This window comes from Otolemur garnettii, unplaced genomic scaffold (assembly GCF_000181295.1).
Source record: "Otolemur garnettii isolate 467f Iridium unplaced genomic scaffold, OtoGar3 scaffold00022, whole genome shotgun sequence".
Taxonomy (NCBI): Eukaryota; Metazoa; Chordata; class Mammalia; order Primates; family Galagidae; genus Otolemur; species Otolemur garnettii.
In genome coordinates, this window is record NW_003852417.1 from 16024873 (window position 1) to 16045525 (window position 20653).

General features: G+C 39.5%; 1 protein-coding gene, 1 non-coding gene and 1 pseudogene across 3 annotated transcripts in view; all 3 read right to left on the bottom strand.

Moving 5' to 3' along the window:
- The window catches only part of DNAJC27 (DnaJ heat shock protein family (Hsp40) member C27), a 34608-nt gene extending 21381 nt beyond the window's left edge, over nt 1-13227 (bottom strand). Inside the window, exons 1-3 of one of the 2 annotated variants that reach the window (XM_003787439.3) lie at nt 12951-13227; nt 4376-4458; nt 585-654 (exon numbers count right to left, since the gene is read on the bottom strand). In XM_003787439.3, coding sequence (XP_003787487.1) covers nt 585-654; nt 4376-4458; nt 12951-13037 — 240 coding nt within the window. In that variant the 5' untranslated portion in view covers nt 13038-13227. The remainder of the gene's footprint in view (nt 1-584; nt 655-4375; nt 4459-12950) is intronic. The other variant, XM_012803734.2, reaches the window with a different exon arrangement.
- Nucleotides 13228-16502: 3275 nt separating this feature from the next.
- LOC100955849 lies at nt 16503-17444 on the bottom strand (annotated as a pseudogene).
- Nucleotides 17445-19187: 1743 nt separating this feature from the next.
- On the bottom strand, nt 19188-19294 carry LOC111724373. The gene has a single exon (XR_002772675.1). It is a non-coding gene; the product is annotated as a U6 spliceosomal RNA (small nuclear RNA).
- Between the last annotated feature and the right edge of the window lie 1359 nt (nt 19295-20653).

Genomic DNA, 20653 nt, shown 5'->3' on the forward strand with positions numbered 1-20653 from the left:
AAAAAAAAAAAAAAAAAAAAGAATGGAAATGAAATGGCCAAACTATAGAAAAGAATAGTGCTCTGAGGAAAAATGAAAAAGTCCAAGAAAAGAAAATTTAAAAAAAAGAGAGAGAGAGAGAATGGTTATGGGATTCATTTTGAGATTATTTAGGACTGATGAGCAGATCAAAGTAAACCAACTGGGTTGCTTCAGCTTCTTCTGGAAAAAGAACACACATGATTAGGAAGAGTACAGGAAAGATCACTCTGGTACCCTGCTGTGAAAGAAGTCACATCACTGAGTTCTGAAGTCCAAATATCAATGTAATTATCCTTTCACCTTTTGGACTAAAGTATGAAGTAAAAAGTAAATGACTTCTAAAAGTTAAAATGTCTTATTTAAGTGTTTGAAGCATTAGAAATGAAATTTTCTAAACCTTTTTCAGAGGATAGCATATCTACTAAGACTCAAAAGCTAAGCCATAATCATGAGCTAAATTTACCTAATTTTACATATAATTTGAATATTGGTTGTTTCAGATAATTCAAAATCATTCCCCCAAGTCACCAACAATATTGGTTTTCTCAAAAAGGCTTTCTTACCTCGTAGAAGAAGGGATGTCCAGCCATATCAAAGATGTTAACTTTGATTTCTCTGTCTCTGACTTGTACCCTGAAATGTTCAAATGCAAACAATCCCAAAAAAGGTCATGGTTTCTGCATTCACATTAATATCATTCATATCACTTATGAATTTCAAAAGGGTATGTGAGTGCAATTTAAAAGAGGCTTTCTTAGTGCCTTTTCTTAATCTCAGGCAATCTTCACTACAGCAGCCAGCAACTTGGCAGATGATCCTGCTTCCTTATTTCAAGAACACAGAACCCACCTGGAGAAGGCACCCTCATTTGCTCTCACCTTCACTTGGAGATACTTCACACCACAGCCCTCAACCAACAAATGGTAGCTATAGGAAAAACTGATTTGAAATGAGTAGGAGCAAGACAAAGGAAAACAGAGTTTTATTTCATTTAGTCAGAGACATCTCAATTACTACTGGTTATGCTTGGTTACCAAGCAGTAGAATAACTTAGGTTAATGATGTCTGAAATGTCTTGTGATCTGTATTTGAGCAAGAGCAATAGTCCATTTGTTTTCAGAAGTCTGAAAATGAAAAAGGAACAGAATGGAATGCAACTATGCATATGAGAATTAGCCACTGTTAACATCATAGCGTATTTGTTTCTAATCTATTTTTAAAGAAAAATCACCACTGGAAAATAATTAATGAACATTACAAATAATTCAAACACTAAAAAAAACAAAAAGAGAAAGGTTTAAAAGTTATTCCAAACCCTTACCGAATAAACCCTTCATAAATATAGATGAGCATCACTGCAGACTTCTTCCCATGCACAGACTGCTAAACAAACACTCTTATAAAAAGGGTATTATACTATTTTAAAATAAAAAGTATGAAATTGACTTTTTAAATTGAATTTAACAAAAGAAAAAAACTGAAGTGAACTGGGATGAATTACTGAACTTTAAATATAAATGTTTCTTCAATACAAGAAGTATTTTCTAACAATCCATCTAAGGTTAAGAATAGAGATTATTAACAATAAATTAACAGATGAGAATCATGTTTTTTAAGTAACATGTTTCCGTTTTAGACAGCACTGATATGACTCCCTGCTGGGGAGTACGCGCACATCAGCACTTGTTCTATCTCCCTGTCCTTATACTGCCTTTGGTTTACTTATTATTATTCCCTTTTTACAGTATTCATTTCCTGTTCTGAAACCATAATTATTACAGATGTTTTATATTACTTGTATATTTAAGTCAAGCTAAATATATGATTTCTTCACCGTTGAGTTCCCATCAATTCTAAGATGCGTATTTGTTTTCATTTTAACATCTGTGAAATCGTATAGAGTATGAGGAAAGCAAAATAAAATAAAATAATAACATGTTGAACTCAAGAACATGTGGAGAGGATCTGTTATAATAATTAAACTAAAAAAAATTTACCTTAAAAAGATAGCTGATAGAACCGAGAAAGTCTATAAAGTCAGGAAATAACACATATGTTTACACACTGAAACCCAAAAGTTAATTTAATGCAGAAGCCACACAGAGGAAATTAAAGAAAAATGGTAATTTCTTATTTCAACTCAGTGCTTTCCTAAGCGTGGTCTTAAGGATCATCTACAATCTATATCATGATTATTGGTAGGGGTGTTGCTAAAAACGCAGATTCCTGTGCCCCATCTCAGACCTAGTGAATCAGAAGATTAGTGGGCGGGGATAGCAATCTGCATTTTTACGGACAGTACGAGTAATTTTAAGCACACTGAAATTTGAGGTTTACCATATTTAAAGCAGAAAGAGAAGAATGAATATCTGTTGTTTCAACCACCTAAAACAGCACCCCTACTCCTTCCTTCTCTTATTGTGGTTCATAGGGGTTCTGCCATCTCCTGATTCCACTCTTTAGCCACAGATAACTAAGCGGAGAAAAGTCACCTGTCCCTACTTGTGCTAATAAGACTTTCCCAGGGATTTTTTAATGTGGGATATTAGTTTTAGTCCGTCTCTAGAAGTAAAATGAAAAGTGTGAGCATCAGAGGTGCTGGCAGCTGCATAGCTGCATAGAAGCTCACTTGGAAGATTGAAGCCAACCAGTGCAGAGAGAGATGCAGTTAAGTGAAATGACTCTATATCGTCCTGCTTCCAGCCATTTCTGATGTGTCATCCTTATAACTGGATTATGTAAATTGATTAATATCTTTTTTCTTTTCTTTCGCTTAAGTTTGAAATAGGTTTCAGTCAATTATATTTTCCTGACTTATCATGGGACAACCATCTTTTCCAAAAAATTTTTGCCAGAAACAGAATATTCTGTCAAATAAACCACAGTCCTATGGCATAAAATAGTAGCTCTTATTTTTTAATAAACTAGCTACTTACATGACTTCAAAACAAAACTGCCTTAAATAGAATATCCTACCATAACACTGATGAAATCCTGTGCCTTAAGTAGCAAAGAGAAAAGGAAAACTAGAAAGAAATGTAGATTTCAAATAAGGAGCTTCATATATTTCATTGCTGAGAGCTAAAATTTTCATTCTTCAAAGAAAACTTGCAGAAATAACAGTTGAAAAATGGTGCTACAATAGTATTAATACAATGCAATAGTATTACATAGAACTCCCCTTGAATTTTACTTTACCATTTACTTGAGCCCCACTAGTTACAATCATGAAAGATACACCTGAACTTGACTCTGCCCTTCACATAATCAACATTCTGCTAGATATGCCCTACTATTTCTGTTTACCTTCCTGAATATTATCCTCATATTCTGATCTGGAAGACTTGCTCTTAGATGTATTTATAGATATTTATTGAGTACCTATTAGACAGAAACACCATGCCAGGCACTTTGAGAAAATTCATGTTAATAGAGTTTATGATCTAGCAGGAGACATCAAACATATACAAATAGTAATTACAACTAAGGCAATTTATGATAAGTACCGTAAATAGCATCGTGAACTTTAACATTTCTGTCACTGCAACCAAAATGAGTCCTGACTAATAGAGGAAGAGTTCAGAGGCCTTATGGGAACAGCAGAATTCTAGACCTTGAAGAGACAGGCAGGTAGAGAAATGAGGGAAAGCACATTCCAAGTGGAAAGAATGAATAATGGCACTGAGAGGAAAGTATGAGGGCAGCAGTTCAGTGTGGATGGAGAGTAAAGTATGTAATAAGAGAAAAGGGGGAGGGCCAGAGCGAGACCTGAAGAGCAAGCACCTGAAATTCCACCTTTAGGGAATATGCTGCCTACCCTAATCCTACCCTGCAATCATATCCTATCTCCCAAGCTCCACCCACTCTTGATTCACCTCCAAATAAATCCCCAATTAGACCAACTTTACTCTTCCCAGATCATTTCTGCTGGATTCCCTTAGGCTATAAAGATCACAAGCCAATAAAGGAAGTTCTCTAGGAGAAAATTTTCTACATATGTATGTAGACTTTTGGCTCTAAAAACACACCTGCTGGTAAGATCTACTTATATAGAAACACATTTCCTGAACAGCTACACCTGCCAGTTAGGCTTTCTGTTGACATATTCATTGTTGTAGATTCCACACCTAACACAAGGTCTTGTGAATGGAATGTCCTCAATACACAGGCTGAATGAAGGAAGGATGTAATCACTACATATCTGTAAGGGTCTCAATCCTACCTTTCCCAATTTATCTTCAAAGTCTCTATTTTAAGATTACCTGCATAAGTGCATTGATGCGAATATAGATCATTTTAGAAAGAGTTCTGAACTTCTGTATAATTTACAAGCCCAGGGAAACAAGATACTCACTTTGTGACTCCATAGTCAATTCCAATTGTTGCCAAGTATTTAGACACAAATCTCTTCTCACAGTATCGCTTTATAATACAGCTCTAAAAAGGTAAAATATAGGTATTTAGTAAATATACACTGGGAACACAAAATTTGTATATTTCTTCATTATGATTTTTTCATTCATCTCTATGAAAAAGTACTTTGAAAAGCCAAAAACTATAAAAGAACTGAAACAAGTGCTAAAAGCAAATATTTTAAAGAAAAATTATTTAAAGATTCTTCCCTTACTACTAAATATAGGTATATTTTCAGTATAGTTTACAATCTTTGTACTCTTCCCTTTAAAGACCTCTTCCATTTTGACACTTTCAATGATACCACCAAAATAACTATCTAGCCCTGACTTCACTCCCAAGATCAGACCCACATGTCCAAATATCTATTAGACTAATTTCTACTCAAATATCCTGCTGTCATCTGCAATTCAACATGTCCAAACATAAACTAATCTTATACAAGAAAGCAACTCACCCAGCTGACTTCCTAGTTCTGTTAATAATACCGCTATTTTCCCAGTCACAGGGGATCAAATTATTGAAGTCATATTGGATTCTGATCCTTTCTAAACCTTATGACTGTTTTTTCCATTTTTCCTTTCATTCCAATTCCCATTGATAACACTTTGGCTTAGGTCCTTATTGTCTACTCCTAGACAACTACAGGTTTCTTTGGTGATCTTTTTGCCTCCTTCCCCCAACTTGAGTCAATACTGCACATCATTATTTCACTTCCCTAACTCAAAAATCTTTGGTGGCGTCTTCTTGCCAAGAGTTTGAAATCCAAACTCCTTTCTCTTTTATTCAGGATCCTCCATAATCTGGCCCTAATCTGCTTTCTTTATCTAAACTCTTCTGTATAAATTCTCCATTTCTACAAAACTTCTAGCACACAACTTTCTGATTTTTGTTATTTTTCCCCCTTTATTTGTAATGAGCTTTCTCCCCTCTTTCCAAATCTTTTTTTTTTTTTTTTTTTTTTTTTTTTTTTTTTGAGACAGAGCCTCAAGCTGTCCCCCTGGGTAGAGTGCCATGGCATTACAGCTCACAGCAACCTCCAACTCCTGGGCTCAAGCGAGTCTCCTGCCTCAGCCTCCCAAGTAGCTGGGACCACAGGCGCCCGCCACAACGCCCGGCTATTTTTTGGTTGCAGCCATCATTGTTGTTTGGCGGGTCCGGGCTGGGGATTCGAACCCGCCACCTTAGGTGTACGTGGCTGGCGCCTTAGCCGGTTGAGCTATAGGCGCCGAGCCCCAAATCTTATTTTTAAAGTAGATCTAATTCTGAGCACCAGGATGGAAGTGATCTTTTCTGCATTTGAACTCCTCTATGTGTGTATGCTACACACCTGAAGTCCTCTAGCACTAGCACTTTATGCACATATTATTAACATTCATGGATGTACTACATGGATGCACACACCACACTGTGTTTTCCATCACTCATATACTTCCCTGTACTGTTAGTCATCTATTCACTTGTGTATATTTACCTTATCTCTTCAGCTACACAATAAACTACTTGAGGCCATGTATCAGTATTTTACTACCTTGTATCTTTTGCAGCAACTAGCTCGGGTCTTTCACATAGCAAGAGTTTGATAATCACTTAATAAACATAAGTAAGCATCAATCAGATCAAGAAAAGCCTAACTTCTTTCTGATTCTGAATAGTAATGAAAAACTGATTTTAGGTTTGGCACCGGTAGCTCAAAAAGAAAAAAAGAAAAACTGTTTTTAAAGGACTTTATATATAAATAACATTTTTTTTTTTTTTTGAGACAGAGTCTCACCGTGTCACCCTTGGTAGAGTATTGTGGCGTCACACCTCACAGCAACCTCAAACTCTCACGCTTAAGTGATTCTTTTGCCTCAGCCTCCCAAGTAGCTGGGACTATAGGTGCCGGCCACAACACCCAGCTATTTTTTGGTTGTAGTTGTCGTTGTTTGGCAGGCCCAGGCTGGGTTTGAACCCACTAGCTCCGGTGTATATGGCTGGAACCCTAGTCGCTGAGCTATAAGCATCAACCCACAAATAACAATTCTTAGAACTCCTGAAACTTATAATTCATTTGAAATGCTGGTAATGCAGTTTATTTTGTCCAAATCCTTTCCTAGTAAGCCTCAATCTAAATTAGATAGACAGCATAGTTAACTTGAAGAGTATTTAGTAAACTCATTGTGAACTAAAGAAAAAACTTGTTTGGACTGACTACTGCTAAGAAGCTACATTTTAAAAAACTTTATAGTTTGAAAATACTTCTCAAATCTTTTCTCCTATAATATCATAGAAAAATAACTATTTTTTGGAAACAATTTTTCAAATTTGAAACAATGTGAAACAATTATTCATGAGATTATTCAATTATTTATGAGATTAAGGGACCTGGGAATCCTTTACCTCTGGTATGCTAACTAAACTGTTTATAAAGATATACATTTAAATAACAGTATTAATAACCAGTTCCTTTAACACAGAGTTCCTATTCTTTAGGACCTTACAAGTTAAGGTAAATAACCAATATAGAGGGAAAAGATGAAATTATTATAATATATATTTATATAGTTAATAATATATAATAAATGAATACAAAACTAAACTATTCAGGCAATTTGAATTACTTAAATAAATCTTCCAAGGCCAGGTGCAGTGGCTCATGCCTGTAATCCTAGCACTCTAGGAGGCTGAGGCAGGAGAACTGCTTGAGGTCAGGAGCTTGAGACCAGCCTGAGCAAAAGGAAGACCCTGTTTCCACCAAAAATAGAAAAATTAGCTGAGCATGATGGCAGGAGCCTATAATCCCAGCTATTCAGGAGACTAGGGAGGAGGATTGCTTGAGTCCAGGAGTCTGAGAATGCTGTGAGCTAGGCTGAGGCCATGCCACTTTAGCCTGGCAACAAAGTGAAATTCTGTCTTAAAAAACAAAACAATATGAAAAACTTACAAACATAGGATATTGATAATCAATGCTAACAGCATGAAATGTTAGAAATAAACATATGGTGTTAATCAACAAAATAAAAGCATAAAATACTAAGGTAAGTAAAGCATAAAATAGAAAGGTAAGCTGATAACACATAGACAGTGACTTCAGCTGTTGGATTAAAAACAAAATAATCTAAGGCCGGGCACAGGGGCTCACGCCTGTAATCCTAGCACTCTGGGAGGCCGAGGCAGGTAGACTGCCTAAGCTCACAAGTTTGAGTCCAGCCCAAACAACAGCGAGACCCTGTCTCTAAAAAGGTAGCCAGGTGTTGTGGTGGGTGCCTGTAGTCCTATCTACTAGGGAGACTGAGGCAAGAGAACTGAGTGAGAATTGCGTGAGGTTGCTGTGAGCTGTGACACCATGGTACTCTACCAAGGGTGACAAAGTGAAATTCTGTTTCAAAAAAACAAAACAAAATAATCTGAATGTATACAAAATAATACATACTTATTCGTTCAACAAATAGTGAGTGGGTAGCCTGTCTCAGACATTGTGCTAGGTGCTAGTATATGAAGGTAGGATCTAGTTTTTGCAATTTATTAGAAAAAGGAGGAACTAAATAATTATACAAATAAATCTTTAAATTACAGTTGTGATAGTGCCATAAAAATTATAGGACGTTAGGAAGGAATGTAATAAGAATCTAACATTTTACTTTCCAATGAGCTTAGAAATATGTGTACTTTTTACATATGTATGTATGTAAAAATGGCACTTTATGTGAGATTAAAAACTTTAGTCCCCTTCCACCTAAAATCTTGTACATGAATACTCATATGAGTACTATCCATAACAGTCAAAAAGTAAAAACAACCCAAATGTTCATCAACTTATAAATGCATTTTTAAAATGTGGTATATCTATACAGTAGAATCTTATTCTGCAATAACTACAGGATGGACCTTGAAAACACGCCAAGTGCAAGAAACCTAGTGCAAAGGACTACATACTTAGTACATGATTCCACTTACATGAAATGTCCAGAATAGGTAAATCCAGAGACAGAAGATAGAATAGTGGTTGCCTCAGGTTGCTTGGAAGTTTGGGGGTAATGGGCTTTTTTGGGGGGGGGAAGTAATAAAAATGTTCTATAACTGATGTGGTAACAGTTTTATAATTTCTATAAATGTACTCAAAATCAGTAAATTGTACATTTTCAATAGGTGGACTATATATGAACTGTATTTCAATAAAGCTTATCTTTTTTCTTTTTTTTTTTTGAGACAGAGCCTCAGGCTGTCTCCCTTGGTAGAGTACTGTGGCATCATAGCTCACAGCAATCTCCAACTCCTGGGCTCAAGTGATTCTCCTGCCTCCCCCTCCCAAGTAGCTGGGACCACAGGCCCCCACCACAGAGTCTGGCTATTTTTTGTTTGCAGCCATCATTGTTGTTTGGTGGGCCCGGGCTGGATTCGAACCCATCAGCTCAGGTGTATGTAGCTGGCGCCTTAGCCGCTTGAGCCACAGGCACCAAGCCATAAAGCTTATCTTTTAAAAAAGATCCCTTGGGAAGGAAAAGGAGGTTCCCAAGGGCTTAATCCCCTCCATGGGGGAACCCTGAGATTTCTCTGTGGTCTTTGTATCTAACTCAACCTTCTGCACTGGCAGTCAACTTACCCCAAAGCCCAGGAGAGTTTTCAGTGTCTTGTAGGATCTGCAGTTTCCTAATGTGTTCATTTACCATTGACCTCATATCTCTTTTCCCATGCCATGTTAATTCTGAGATAATATATTCAGAATAATAATCAGAAATGGTTACTGCTTTAACCTAGTAAGCTTGTTTTCTAAAACTGAACAAATTTTACCTGAATAGAAAATCAAAATTTAGGATAGAAGCTTGAGTTTTTATAGAGAAATGCTTCATCTAAAGGTTTTTGAAATAAATCTAAGACTAGGGGTGAAATTCCCAATATGGGGCCACACTTGATAAGAAATATATACATTCTCTCTTCCCCCACAACTGTGTTCAGGAGTCTAATGAGACTTCACCACCAAGAAACAAAACTAGTCATGATCTGCAAAAAGAAGGTGTACAGGGGACATATGTGCTTATGGTACAAAATACCCAAGTCACACAGAAATGTATACGGACATACTAAAAAACTTTTGAAACCCACCACTCTGAGATTAATTAAGACAATTTAAAAAACCAATTTCATATGGTTCAACCTATTGTATGTACATGCCAATTATTTGGGGGGCACCCTATTCTCCCTCTATAGTCTTTTATCTCTTATCAACTTCTCTACTCTACATCCTAAGATACCACTAATGCAAATCTTTCTTCTGGCTCTTAAAATTTAGCTTAACTCAGAGCTTCTGGAATAGAAAAGTTACTTTTCTTCTCAATGGATATGAAAAAGAAAGCAAGATGCCCTAGTTGCTGCTGGAAGTAATTTTTGACAGTTGGAAATTAACATTAGGATAAAGCGAATAATGCCATGGACACAAGGAATAAGAGAATGGACCTGGGTCCCTAATGACATGATTGAATCTTAAGTAAGGCAACTCTGAAGTTTGCCTTACTTCTAGATTTCCAGTTACACTGAATATTTTCCTGTTAAATCAACCGAATTGGGTTTCTCCTACTTGCACTCAAAAGTGTCTACCTCATACAGTATTGTATATACTTCCGGAGTTTGTTTTATTCTCTTAAAAATAATAGATTATAAGCCTTTCAAGTTAACTGAATAGCTGCTCTACTCACCTTTTTCACGGCTATTTAATTATTCCCAATATGCACCTATTCTTTCCTTTTCATTGCTTGCTAGTTACTTTGTCATTTGTTTTGATTTACTCTTTGATCTAAGGATTATTTACTAGAGTGTCCCTTAATTTTTAACTTTATAATTTATTTGTATATCATCCTATATTTTCCAAACTCTTTAAAAAGAGCACATGGTACTTTTATAACTAAAGCAAAATAATACATTTTTAGATGAAAAACTTATTATTTTTGAGAAAGGAATGCAATCGGAATCCACCTCACCCCAAATAGCAGCCAGTTGTTCCAATAGTACTTAGTAAATAGTCTGTACCTGCCCAGGATTTTATTGTATTTGTTATATACTGACTTTCCTCATATATGTGTGTTATTTCTGGACTCTATTCTGTACCACTGACATCTTGAAATTTCCTTTCCAATACCACTAGAATAAGTCTGGTAACTTGAAAATATTTTTAAAATATCTAGTAGAATTGGACTTCTCTCATTTCTCTTTCCCCCCACAATTTTCTCAGTTAATCTCACATTGACTTTTATTTTATTTTATTTATTTATTTATTTATTTTTTTTAAGACAGAGCCTCAAGCTGTCACCCTGGGTAGAGTACTGTGGCATCACAGCTCACAGTAACCTCCAACTCCTGGGCTCAAGCGATTCTCCTGCCTCTGTCTCCCAAGTAACTGGGACTACAGGCGCCTGCCACAACACTCCGCTATTTTTTTGGTTGCAGCCGTCATTGCTGTTTGGCAGGCCCAGCCTGGATTCGAACCCATCAGCTCAGGTGTATGTGGCTGGTGCCTTAGCCGCTTGAGCCACAGGCGCCAAGCCCTCACACTGATTTTACATAATGACTTTGGTAGCATTTTTTCTTTGTTATGAGATAGTCTCACTCTGTTGCCCAGGCTAAAGTGCAGTTCAAGTGTACTTTGAACCCACAGCAACCTCAAACTCGTGGGTTCAAGCAATCTTCCTGCCACAACCTCCTGAGTAGCTGAGACTACTAGTGCCTGCCACAATGCCTGGCTAATTTTTCCACTTTTTAGGAAAGATACAGTCTTACTCTTGCCCAGGCTGGTCTGGAACTCTTGAGCTCAAGGGGTCCTCCCACCTCAGCTTCCCAGAGTGCTAGGACTCCAGGTGTGAACCACCACAACTGACCTTTGATACTTTTTTATCATGCTTTGAAAAAAAAAAAACTTTATTGGTATTTTAATTGGAACTGAATTACATTTGTAGACTATTTTATTTAATTGATAACTTTACAATATGTAGTGATCCTACTGGGAAAGTATATCTTTCCATTTGCCTAAGTAATTTTATGTCCCTTCATAGATTTTTGAGACTTTTTCTTCATATAGGTCCTACTTATTTCATATTAAGTTTAAGCCTAGGCACTTGGCTATAATTTAGATATAATAAAGCTATTAATTTATGTGCATAAATTTTGCATTATTGAATATTCTTAATGTTTCTAATAGATATTCAATTAATTCTCTTTGGGTTTCCAGGTAAACAATAGCATCATTAATAAATGACTATTTTGCCTTCCCCTTTCTAATATTTTACATTTTATTTCTTTCTCTTGTCTAATTGCATTGGCTAATAAATTTAGAACAGTGTTAAATAAAAGTGACAATGGGCATTTTGAGCCACTTCGAGTGTTGCACCATTAGACACAGTAAAATTACAAAAGTGAGCTGACTTAGTCAGCTCAGTATATAACCTAGAGGCTTTTTCTTTTACCAGTTGACATACAGCTGACACTCAATAAATGCGGACTTTCAGTGAATGCTATATTAATACTTACATACACACAGATATTTTAGTACAGGATCATGCTAAAGAGAAATAAAAATACTAATAAATATTTACCGAGCATTATTTGTGTGTAGGGCACTGACACTCCAATTAACATCTCTTTCCCATTTAGACCTTAGCTGGAGTTTAACTAATTCATTGTATGACAGCATACATTGAAAGAAAGAGCACTGCAGTGGGAGTATGATGGCTCAGGTTCTAATCCTATCTCTGTCACTGATGTGAGGACCTTGGGAGGTTCTCTACTAACAGCTTCCACTTCTACTTCCATCCACTCTCTCCACAGAGCACATATGGATGAAGAAGAGGCAGTCTCAGAATTCAGTTGGGGAAAGGCCTGGGTCACCTCTGGCCCTCTCTCCTCCCCTACTAACAGACAGCTTATAGCTGATACCCAGGAGATGGAGCAGAGAAGGGCACTGAGAGAGGGCTTCTTTGAGAGAATGGATGTGGGACTACCACCAGAAATAAAAAACAAAACAAAATAACGCAGGAACCTTGCCAACCACTGCACGCCCCCTGTGATACACGTCAGCTTCAGTTATGCTCTCTTAATGATGGGGATGTAGATTCTGGGCAGTTGAACACCATTTCACTAATCTCAAACCCTCACACTCACCCCACGAAGTTCCCTCGGCTTCCAAACACTGCTGCGGGGAACAAAACTTATTCTTCCCTATTAGGTCCTGTATGGGTCACCTAGAACGCAGGCGTGATACCACCTGACATTAGGAACTGGGCCTCCTTACTCTCTGTGGGGTACATCCAAGGGCTAGAGGCCACCCCCGACACCTGCCAGAGAGTGACGTCGGAGGAGGAGAGGGCAACCCAAAGGTCAAAAAGGTCGGACAGTTCTCGCTGAGCCGCAGCCCCTCGGAGGAAACTTGGGCCTGCTCGGGGGCGGGGAGGAGGCTGGGTCCCCGGCTGTTGAGTGGCCGTCCTGCCAGCCAATGGGCACGTCGCCCCGTCGCGCGGAGTCCCGCCCCTCCGCCGCGCAGTACTCACTTTTCCCACTTCGGCGTTGCCCATGGAGATGACTTTGATGCGGAGGGACTTGCTGGGCTCCTTCCGCTTTGGCATGTTGGCCTCCATTGCCCTCGCTCTCCCGGGGCCAACCGCCTCGCTCTCTCCTTGTGCGTTGCTGGCCCGTCCCTCAGGCCTCCTCGTCCAATGGCGGAACCGCTGCTCTCGTCACCACCTCGGCTCCGCGGCTCGCCATCCCCGCCGCTGCCGGGCAGCAGGCGCGGGCGGTTGGGAGCGCCGGGAGCCGGGGGAGGGAGACGGCAGTCTCGCGATGCTAGGGCGGGGCGGTGACGTCATCGCCTGTCCCCGAAGTCGAGGCTCGAATTACCTGTTCCCTGGGGTCGCGTGACGATCGCAGAAAGTGTCCCTTGGCCTAGAAGACGTTAGGCTAGGGAAGGGCTTACAGTTCGGGGAGAGCGCGGCCTTGTTTTTAGTGGTAGAAGGACGGGGCGTTTGTTGTATTTGCAGCCAAATAGTAGGTATTTGTTGGCTCTTCAAGGCAGGTCTAGTGGCATCTGGACTTACGGTTTAGTTCAAGGCCCGGCCATGCCATGGTCCCTTAAGGGGTGTTATTTTCTGGATCCTTTTTTTGGTCCCATGGTTCGGTCTGCTGCCCCTCTTCCTCTCTAGTATTGTGTTCCCCTTGCTCCAGTTGCATGACAGCAGAGTCAGGAGCCAGGGAAGTGAGGAAGTCCGAAAGGGGGGTTTTGTTTAGACTTTGCTCCTTTATTACAGAGTTCTGATTGATTGGGATTAGTTGACTCATCTGTAGGAGGCAGACCCACACTACTGTAGATGCTTCTTAGCATTCTTGTCCAGCTCTGTTAAGGTGCAGGATTGTAGCTGTAAGCGCCTTCATTTTCCTCGCCTGCCTGCTGTTCACATACAAACTTAACCTTGTGTTCTGTTCTCTTTAGCTGACAACCTGACAGTAGAAGAATAATGAATACTAAGATAACCACTTTCCTTGTTCCAGAAGATGAGAAAAACAGCTGTTTGAATAAAAGCCAGTCTGATAAGATAGTAATTTCTCAAGTCAATATCTTCTGTTACAGAAGATAAATAGAACTTGACAATGATTAGAGTTAGCCCTGAAAAAGAATTGCTGCCAATTCCCTAGTAAATTACAAAGGCAAAGGTAGCATTGCTTCTGTTCTCATAACTTTTAGACATCTTAAAAAAAAATACATTACAGGAAGACTTTTGAACAATTTTAAAATATTAAAGTTTTTTAAAAGAAAAAATATGGATTGTTTTCATAATACAAAAACAACATAATTAAGCTTCTAAAATTCTTTTCCAATATGAAATATAAATCTTGATTAGAATTTTGATAGCTTAAAACTTAAAAGAATTGGATTTATACTATGATTCTTCACAAATCTTGATACCAACCTCTTGATATGATTTAATAAACCACTAAACTAATTTTGAGAGTTTACCATTGACCTTGTCATAGAGTTGATATTGTGCAAGAATAATGGCAAAATGTCGAATCTTCAACTGTTAGGTATGGTACTATTGAGAGCAATAAAAATGCCAAAGATTAAATTTTATTACTATTTTTTTTCATATTGGTGTATTTGGTACTTTAATATGCATGATTCTATTATATCATACTCTTTCCAGTCTTTGACTATAAGAAGAAGAAAGAGCAGCATGAGTTAGTTGTATAGAGTAGGGGCCTGGGAGATAAAGTGTGAGCGTGAGTTCTGGAGTCAGCTCTGTCAGGCTTTATGTTGGCTTGGCATAGGCATGTGGCAGTAGTAAGGATTGCAGGAGATATGCACACAAAGTTCATAGTAATGCATAGTAACCTCCTGATAAGCAGTACTTGCATGCTTTAATTATATTTTCAATTTTTTGTTTTTGAGATAGATTCTCACTGTGTCACCCTTGTTAGAGTGCTATAGCGTCATAGCTCACAGCAACCTCAAACTCCTGACTCCAGGGCTTAATTGATTCTCTTACTTCAGCCTCCTAAGTAGCTGAGAGTACAGGTGAGATGGGTGCCAGCAGCCTCATCACCCCCATAAGACGGATGCCAGCAGCCTCACGATGGCCTCACAGCAGCCCCCTGGGTGGAGGAAGTGGAACAAGAGGTAAATGAAATGATGCCAAGTACCCGGATTGGGCCAGGACAGAACTAGATAAGAACTAATAAGCCAAGTACTGTCACGATGAGGGTTAACAAGCTAAGTGCTGTGACAAATTGTTGTATTTATTCGCTAATTGCCATATCTGTTTTATGTGACCTTTATGTTACCTATCCGCTAATCTGCTAAATTGCAAGGTTCACTTCTGTAAAAGGGGTCATCGTGACCCGTGCTTGCTTTCTGTTTCTTTTGCCAATTCCTTTTTGCTTCTAATTGCTAACTTTCAGCCCACCTGTTTGGCCCTTTTCCAACTTTCAGACTGGAAAAACCCCAACATCAGACCCCTCAATGCTCTCTCAGTCTGCTTTAGATTTTGCTGAGACAGCCCCAGGGTTAATAAAAGACTCCTTTTTGAAATTCTAATTTGAATCAGTGGTCCTTATCTCGCCCCATAACATAGGTGCCTGCCACAGTGCCTGGCTATTTTTAGAGATGAGGTCTCACTCTGGCTCAGGCTGGTCTAGAAACTGTGAGCTAAGGAAATCCACCCACCTTGGGCTCCCAAGTGCTGGGATTACAGGTGTGAGCCACCATGCCTGGCCAATATTTTCATTTTTTATATATTAAGAAAGATTCTGCACACACACATATATATAGAGAGAGATTCTGCACACACACACATATATATGTAGAGCAGGTGTCCTTAAACTATGGCCTTCAGACCACATGCCGCCTGCCGGGTGTTTTTGTCACTGCTGCCTGTCCTGCTTAGTAGCCGACTCGTCCCGGAGCCCACAGTCCAGCCCTCCAACGGTATGAGGGACAGTGAACTGGCCCCCTGTTTAAAAAGTTTGAGGACCCCTGAGATAGAACGTCAAGCTGTTGCCCTGGGTAGAGTGCCAGGGTGTCACAGCTCACAGCAACCTCAAACTTTTGAGCTTAAGTAATTCTCTTGCCTCAGTCTCCCAAGTAGCTGGAACTACAGGCACCTACCATAACTCCCGGCTATTTTTTTTTCCCCCTTTGCAGGAAAACATTTTATTTCAGAGACAGCAGCATGTTGAACGTCTGTACAAAGAGGGGACCCTTGTGTGGAAGGCAGTACTGTTTGATACATGAGAGACAGTAAGTTGAGGAGCCACTGTAACAGGGGACAGATTATGTACCCCCAGGGCACAAAAGTAGGCTGTAGTTTTCAAGGAGAGTGAAATCACCATCTCTGGGGCCAGAAGGGCATAATCTTGGACAACTCTCAGGAGGGTCTACAAGAAATTAAGATTCAATATAGTCGCCCACTAACTCAAACAACTATAAAGACCTGATACGAAATGATTCACCTTTTATTAATTAGCACCTTAGACGAAACCAAGAAGATAGATGAGGTAGTAGAGCCAGGATAACTCCCAAATACACACAAAGGAACAAAGGCAGACAGGGCTCAGGAAGCCATCTGAGCCCAGGGGGGCAGCACCCTCTGGGAATGGGCCTGGACCCAAAGGTGCTCCAGGATCTGGGCCGGGGCAGCGCTCCTGAGGCTTGTATCAGAGAAACTTGGAGATCAGGTCCTGGGCCCCCAAAGGCATCGTTTGGGGGACCTCTCACATCTACCTTGAGGATGCACCTGTAGATCTCATTGTAGGAGGTGCTCTCAAAGCGGGGATTTCCCACCAACAGCTCATAGCAGAGTACCCCAATGCACCACAGGTCCACCTTTTCATCATATGTCCTCCCCTCAACCATTTCTAGGGCAAGTAGTCAAGTGTTCCACACATTGTCTTTCTCCTCAGAGAGGGAGTGTGCACAGGCCAGCCAAAATCTGCAATCTTCACCTCACCCCTGAAACCCAGAAGCAGGTTTTCTGGCTTAATATCCCTGTGATGACTTTCTTGTCATGGCAGTAAGTCAGGGCATCTGCCGACTCCTCCATTACTGTGGCTGTTTGCTGCTCATCAAATGTGTGGTTTTTCTGCAGGTCTTTGTACAGCTCACCCCTTGGAGCATATTCCAGAATCACATACACATGGGGAGCATCACAGAAGGAATTGAACAGCCTTAGGATATTGGGGTGTTGCAGATGCGCCTGGATTTCAGTTTGCCTGTGCAGCTGGTGCTCCAGTCCTTCTCTATCTGTGACTTGAAAAGAACCTTTCGGGCCACAATGAAATGGCTTTCCTTGAGCCGATCCAGGTATACATTTCCAAATTTCCCCTTGCCCAGAGGGCACCCAATTTCAAAGTCATCAATCATGAGTCGCCTCTCTTGTCACCTGTGGGCTCAGCTCTGCCCGCCTGAATTGTGGACTTCGGGCAGCTCACGAGGTGAGAGGTGAGAGTTGAGAGCATCTGACACCTTCTGGAGCCCTTTGGAACTGGGACCTCATGTTCAGCAGATCCTGGAAAGGGGTTGAGGGACATGAAGCCCAGGCCGAGGCTCTTCCAATTCGCTGGCTCCCGCAGCCTCGTGTGTGTGGGGGGCCAAACAAGGCCTGCTAGCTTCAAAATCTTACACGTCATGCCTGTTTTTTTGATTGTAGTTGTCATTGTTTAGCAGACCTGGGCTGGGTTTGAACCTGCCAGACCTGGTGCATGTGGCTGGTGTCCTAGCCACTGAGCTATGGGCACTGAGCCAAATTCAACATATTTTAAATGTATATTTTTAAAAAGCAAATTGTGAAATACTTTGGACATACTAAACATATAAAGAACAACATAATGAATATCTGTGAATACACTGCCCATTTAGGCCATTAAATATCACCAATACTGTATGTACCTTTCCCTAGACCTCCCTTTCTACGAAAGGTTACAACCAATGAAAGCATCTGAATTGGTGCTTTAATTTTAAGGTATTTAAAATTGTTTTACAACATATAACACACACACACACTTAAAATGTACTACTGCATTTCATCTTTCAAAACTATTTTGGGCCAGGTGTGATGGTTCACTCCTATAATCCCAGCACTACGGGAGACCGAGACAGGTGGATTGATTGAGGAGTTCTAGACCAGCCTGAGCAAGAGCAAAACCTCCGTGTCTACTAAAAATAACAAAACTAGCCAGGCATTGTGGTGGGCACCGGTAGTCCCAGCTACTCAAGAGGCTGATGCAAGAGTTTGAGGTTGCTGTGAGCTATGACACCACAGCACTCAACCCCAGGACAACTGAGTGAGACTCTGTGTCAAAAAAACAGGAATAAAAACAAACAAACAAAAAAAGACCTTCTTTATTTTGAAATAGTTTCACATAGAAAAGTTTCAAGAACAGTACCACAAAAAATCTTGTATAACCTCTGTCCAGGTTCAACAGTTAACATTTTGCCCTTTTTACTACATCACTTTTGCTCACTCTCCATCCATATGTACATGTACACACACATTTTTTCTGAATAATTTGTAGTAGTTGATATACATGTTTCTTTACCCACAAGTACGTAGACGTGTATTCCTGAGAATAAGGACTTTCTTCTGCATAGCAACAATATATTTATCAAAATCAGGTAATGCAGTATTTATACAGCACTATTATATAATCTTGTGGTTTTCAAACTTCACTAAGATGCCCCGTAATGTCACAGTAACTTCACAGGAGGATAGCTGTAGAATATTTGCCTTCTAAATTTTGCATTCTGAAGGCAAACAAAGTGAAATCTAACCCACTGTACCGTACTAGCTTGAAGTTTTTTTACAGTTCTAACACTAGATGGCACCATATTCACTGGCTTTGGCACATCTTGGAGCGTTGGTTGTGATAAAAAACAAGTACAGTGCAAAAGTCAGTGTGGCACAGGAAACGAGGCTGGTCTTGTCCAATCTGATTCTAAGATTTCAACAGGTGCAACATCCCATTAGTAAGTAACTGACGTTATTTAAGAATGAAATGAAATATTCTTGTGCTTTCAATTAAAATGTATTATTTTTTCAAATGGCTTCTAAATTGTTACAGCATAAATATTTCATAAGTTGTTTGGACTAAGGTATTCCTTTTGGCCAAGGGGCACTGTGAAAAAAATTATTGAGACACTAAAGGTGCGGTGAACAAAGAAAATTTGGGACACTCTGACCTAACCCACAGTTCACGCTCAAATTTCACCATTTGTTCCAATAATGTTCTTTTTTTTTTTTTTAAATATGGAACGCTTCACAAATTTGCGTGTCATCCTTGCGCAGGGGCCATGCTAATCTTCTCTGTATCGTTCCAATTTTAGTATATGTGCTGCCGAAGCGAGCACCCAATAATGTTCTTTATAGCTATGTTTGGCCCAGTCAGCTGGTCTGGGGTCGAATCTAGGATCATTTAGTTGTCACATATCTTTAGTTTTTTTTAATCTGAAATGGTTCCTCAACTTGCTTTTCAAGATGACTGTTATTTTCAGAATATCCCTCAATTTGTGTTTGGCTCGTGTATTCTTGAAATTAGATTCAGTTATGTTTGGCTGGAATACTACAGAACATCTATTATGTCATTTTTAGGGCATTATATCAGAAAGCTGTGAAGTTGATTAGTTTCATTTATTAATGATAATTTTAGTAAAGGTGGGGCTTATGAGGTTAATCTACAATCAAGTGACTTTTTACCATTGTAATAAGTAATATATGTATTAGTACATATATCTACATGCATATAATCCATATATTAGAACAGAGTTTGTGCTAATAATCCAAATGCATTTTAGCTTAATGGGGTTCATTCTCGTCTTTCCCTTTTCCATAATTATGACTCCCTTCTTCAATAGTGAAAAACTTGGCTCGCTGGTTGACTTTATTAATTTTTTTATTGCATAAAACATTAACAGATTCAAGGTTAAAATGATACAAATTTGTGTACTCAGATAAGTGTCAGTTTGACACAACCCTTATTTACAATCCTTTTCACTCACTCCCAAAAAATCACTTTGGAGTCTGGTTTATTCTTTCCTTTTCTTTTTATAAAAAGCAAGCAGTTTGTGCCTATTTTTTATTTCTCCTTTCTTAAACAAAATGGTAATGGTAATAAGTTTATGTGTGTGTGTGTGTATACTTTTGAGCTTTTGCACTTAACAATATATCCTGGAAAGCATCACATATTAGTTCACTAATATGTGAAAAAGATCGGCTCGGCGCCTATAGCTCAACAGGCTAAGGCGCCAGCCACGTACACCTAAGGTGGCGGGTTCGAATCCCCAGCCCGGGCCCGCCAAACAACAATGATGGCTGCAACCAAAAAATAGCCGGGCGTTGTGGCGGGCGCCTGTGGTCCCAGCTACTTGGGAGGCAGAGGCAGGAGACTCGCTTGAGCCCAGGAGTTGGAGGTTGCTGTGAGCTGTAATGCCACGGTACTCTGCCCAGGGGGACAGCTTGAGGCTCTGTCTCAAAAAAAAAAAAAAAAAAGATCATACTCTTTTTTTTTTGCAGATACACCATGATTTTTTTAATCAATATATTGATGGGCATTTATGTGTCTTCACACTGTTGTGGATGTGTCTTCAAATTTCTAAGAAAATGTAATCAAAGGGTCAAAGGTAAATGCATATGTTTGTTTTGTTTTGTTTTTTGCAGTTTTTGGCTGAGGCTGGGTTTGAACCCGCCACCTCTGGCATATGGGGCCAGTG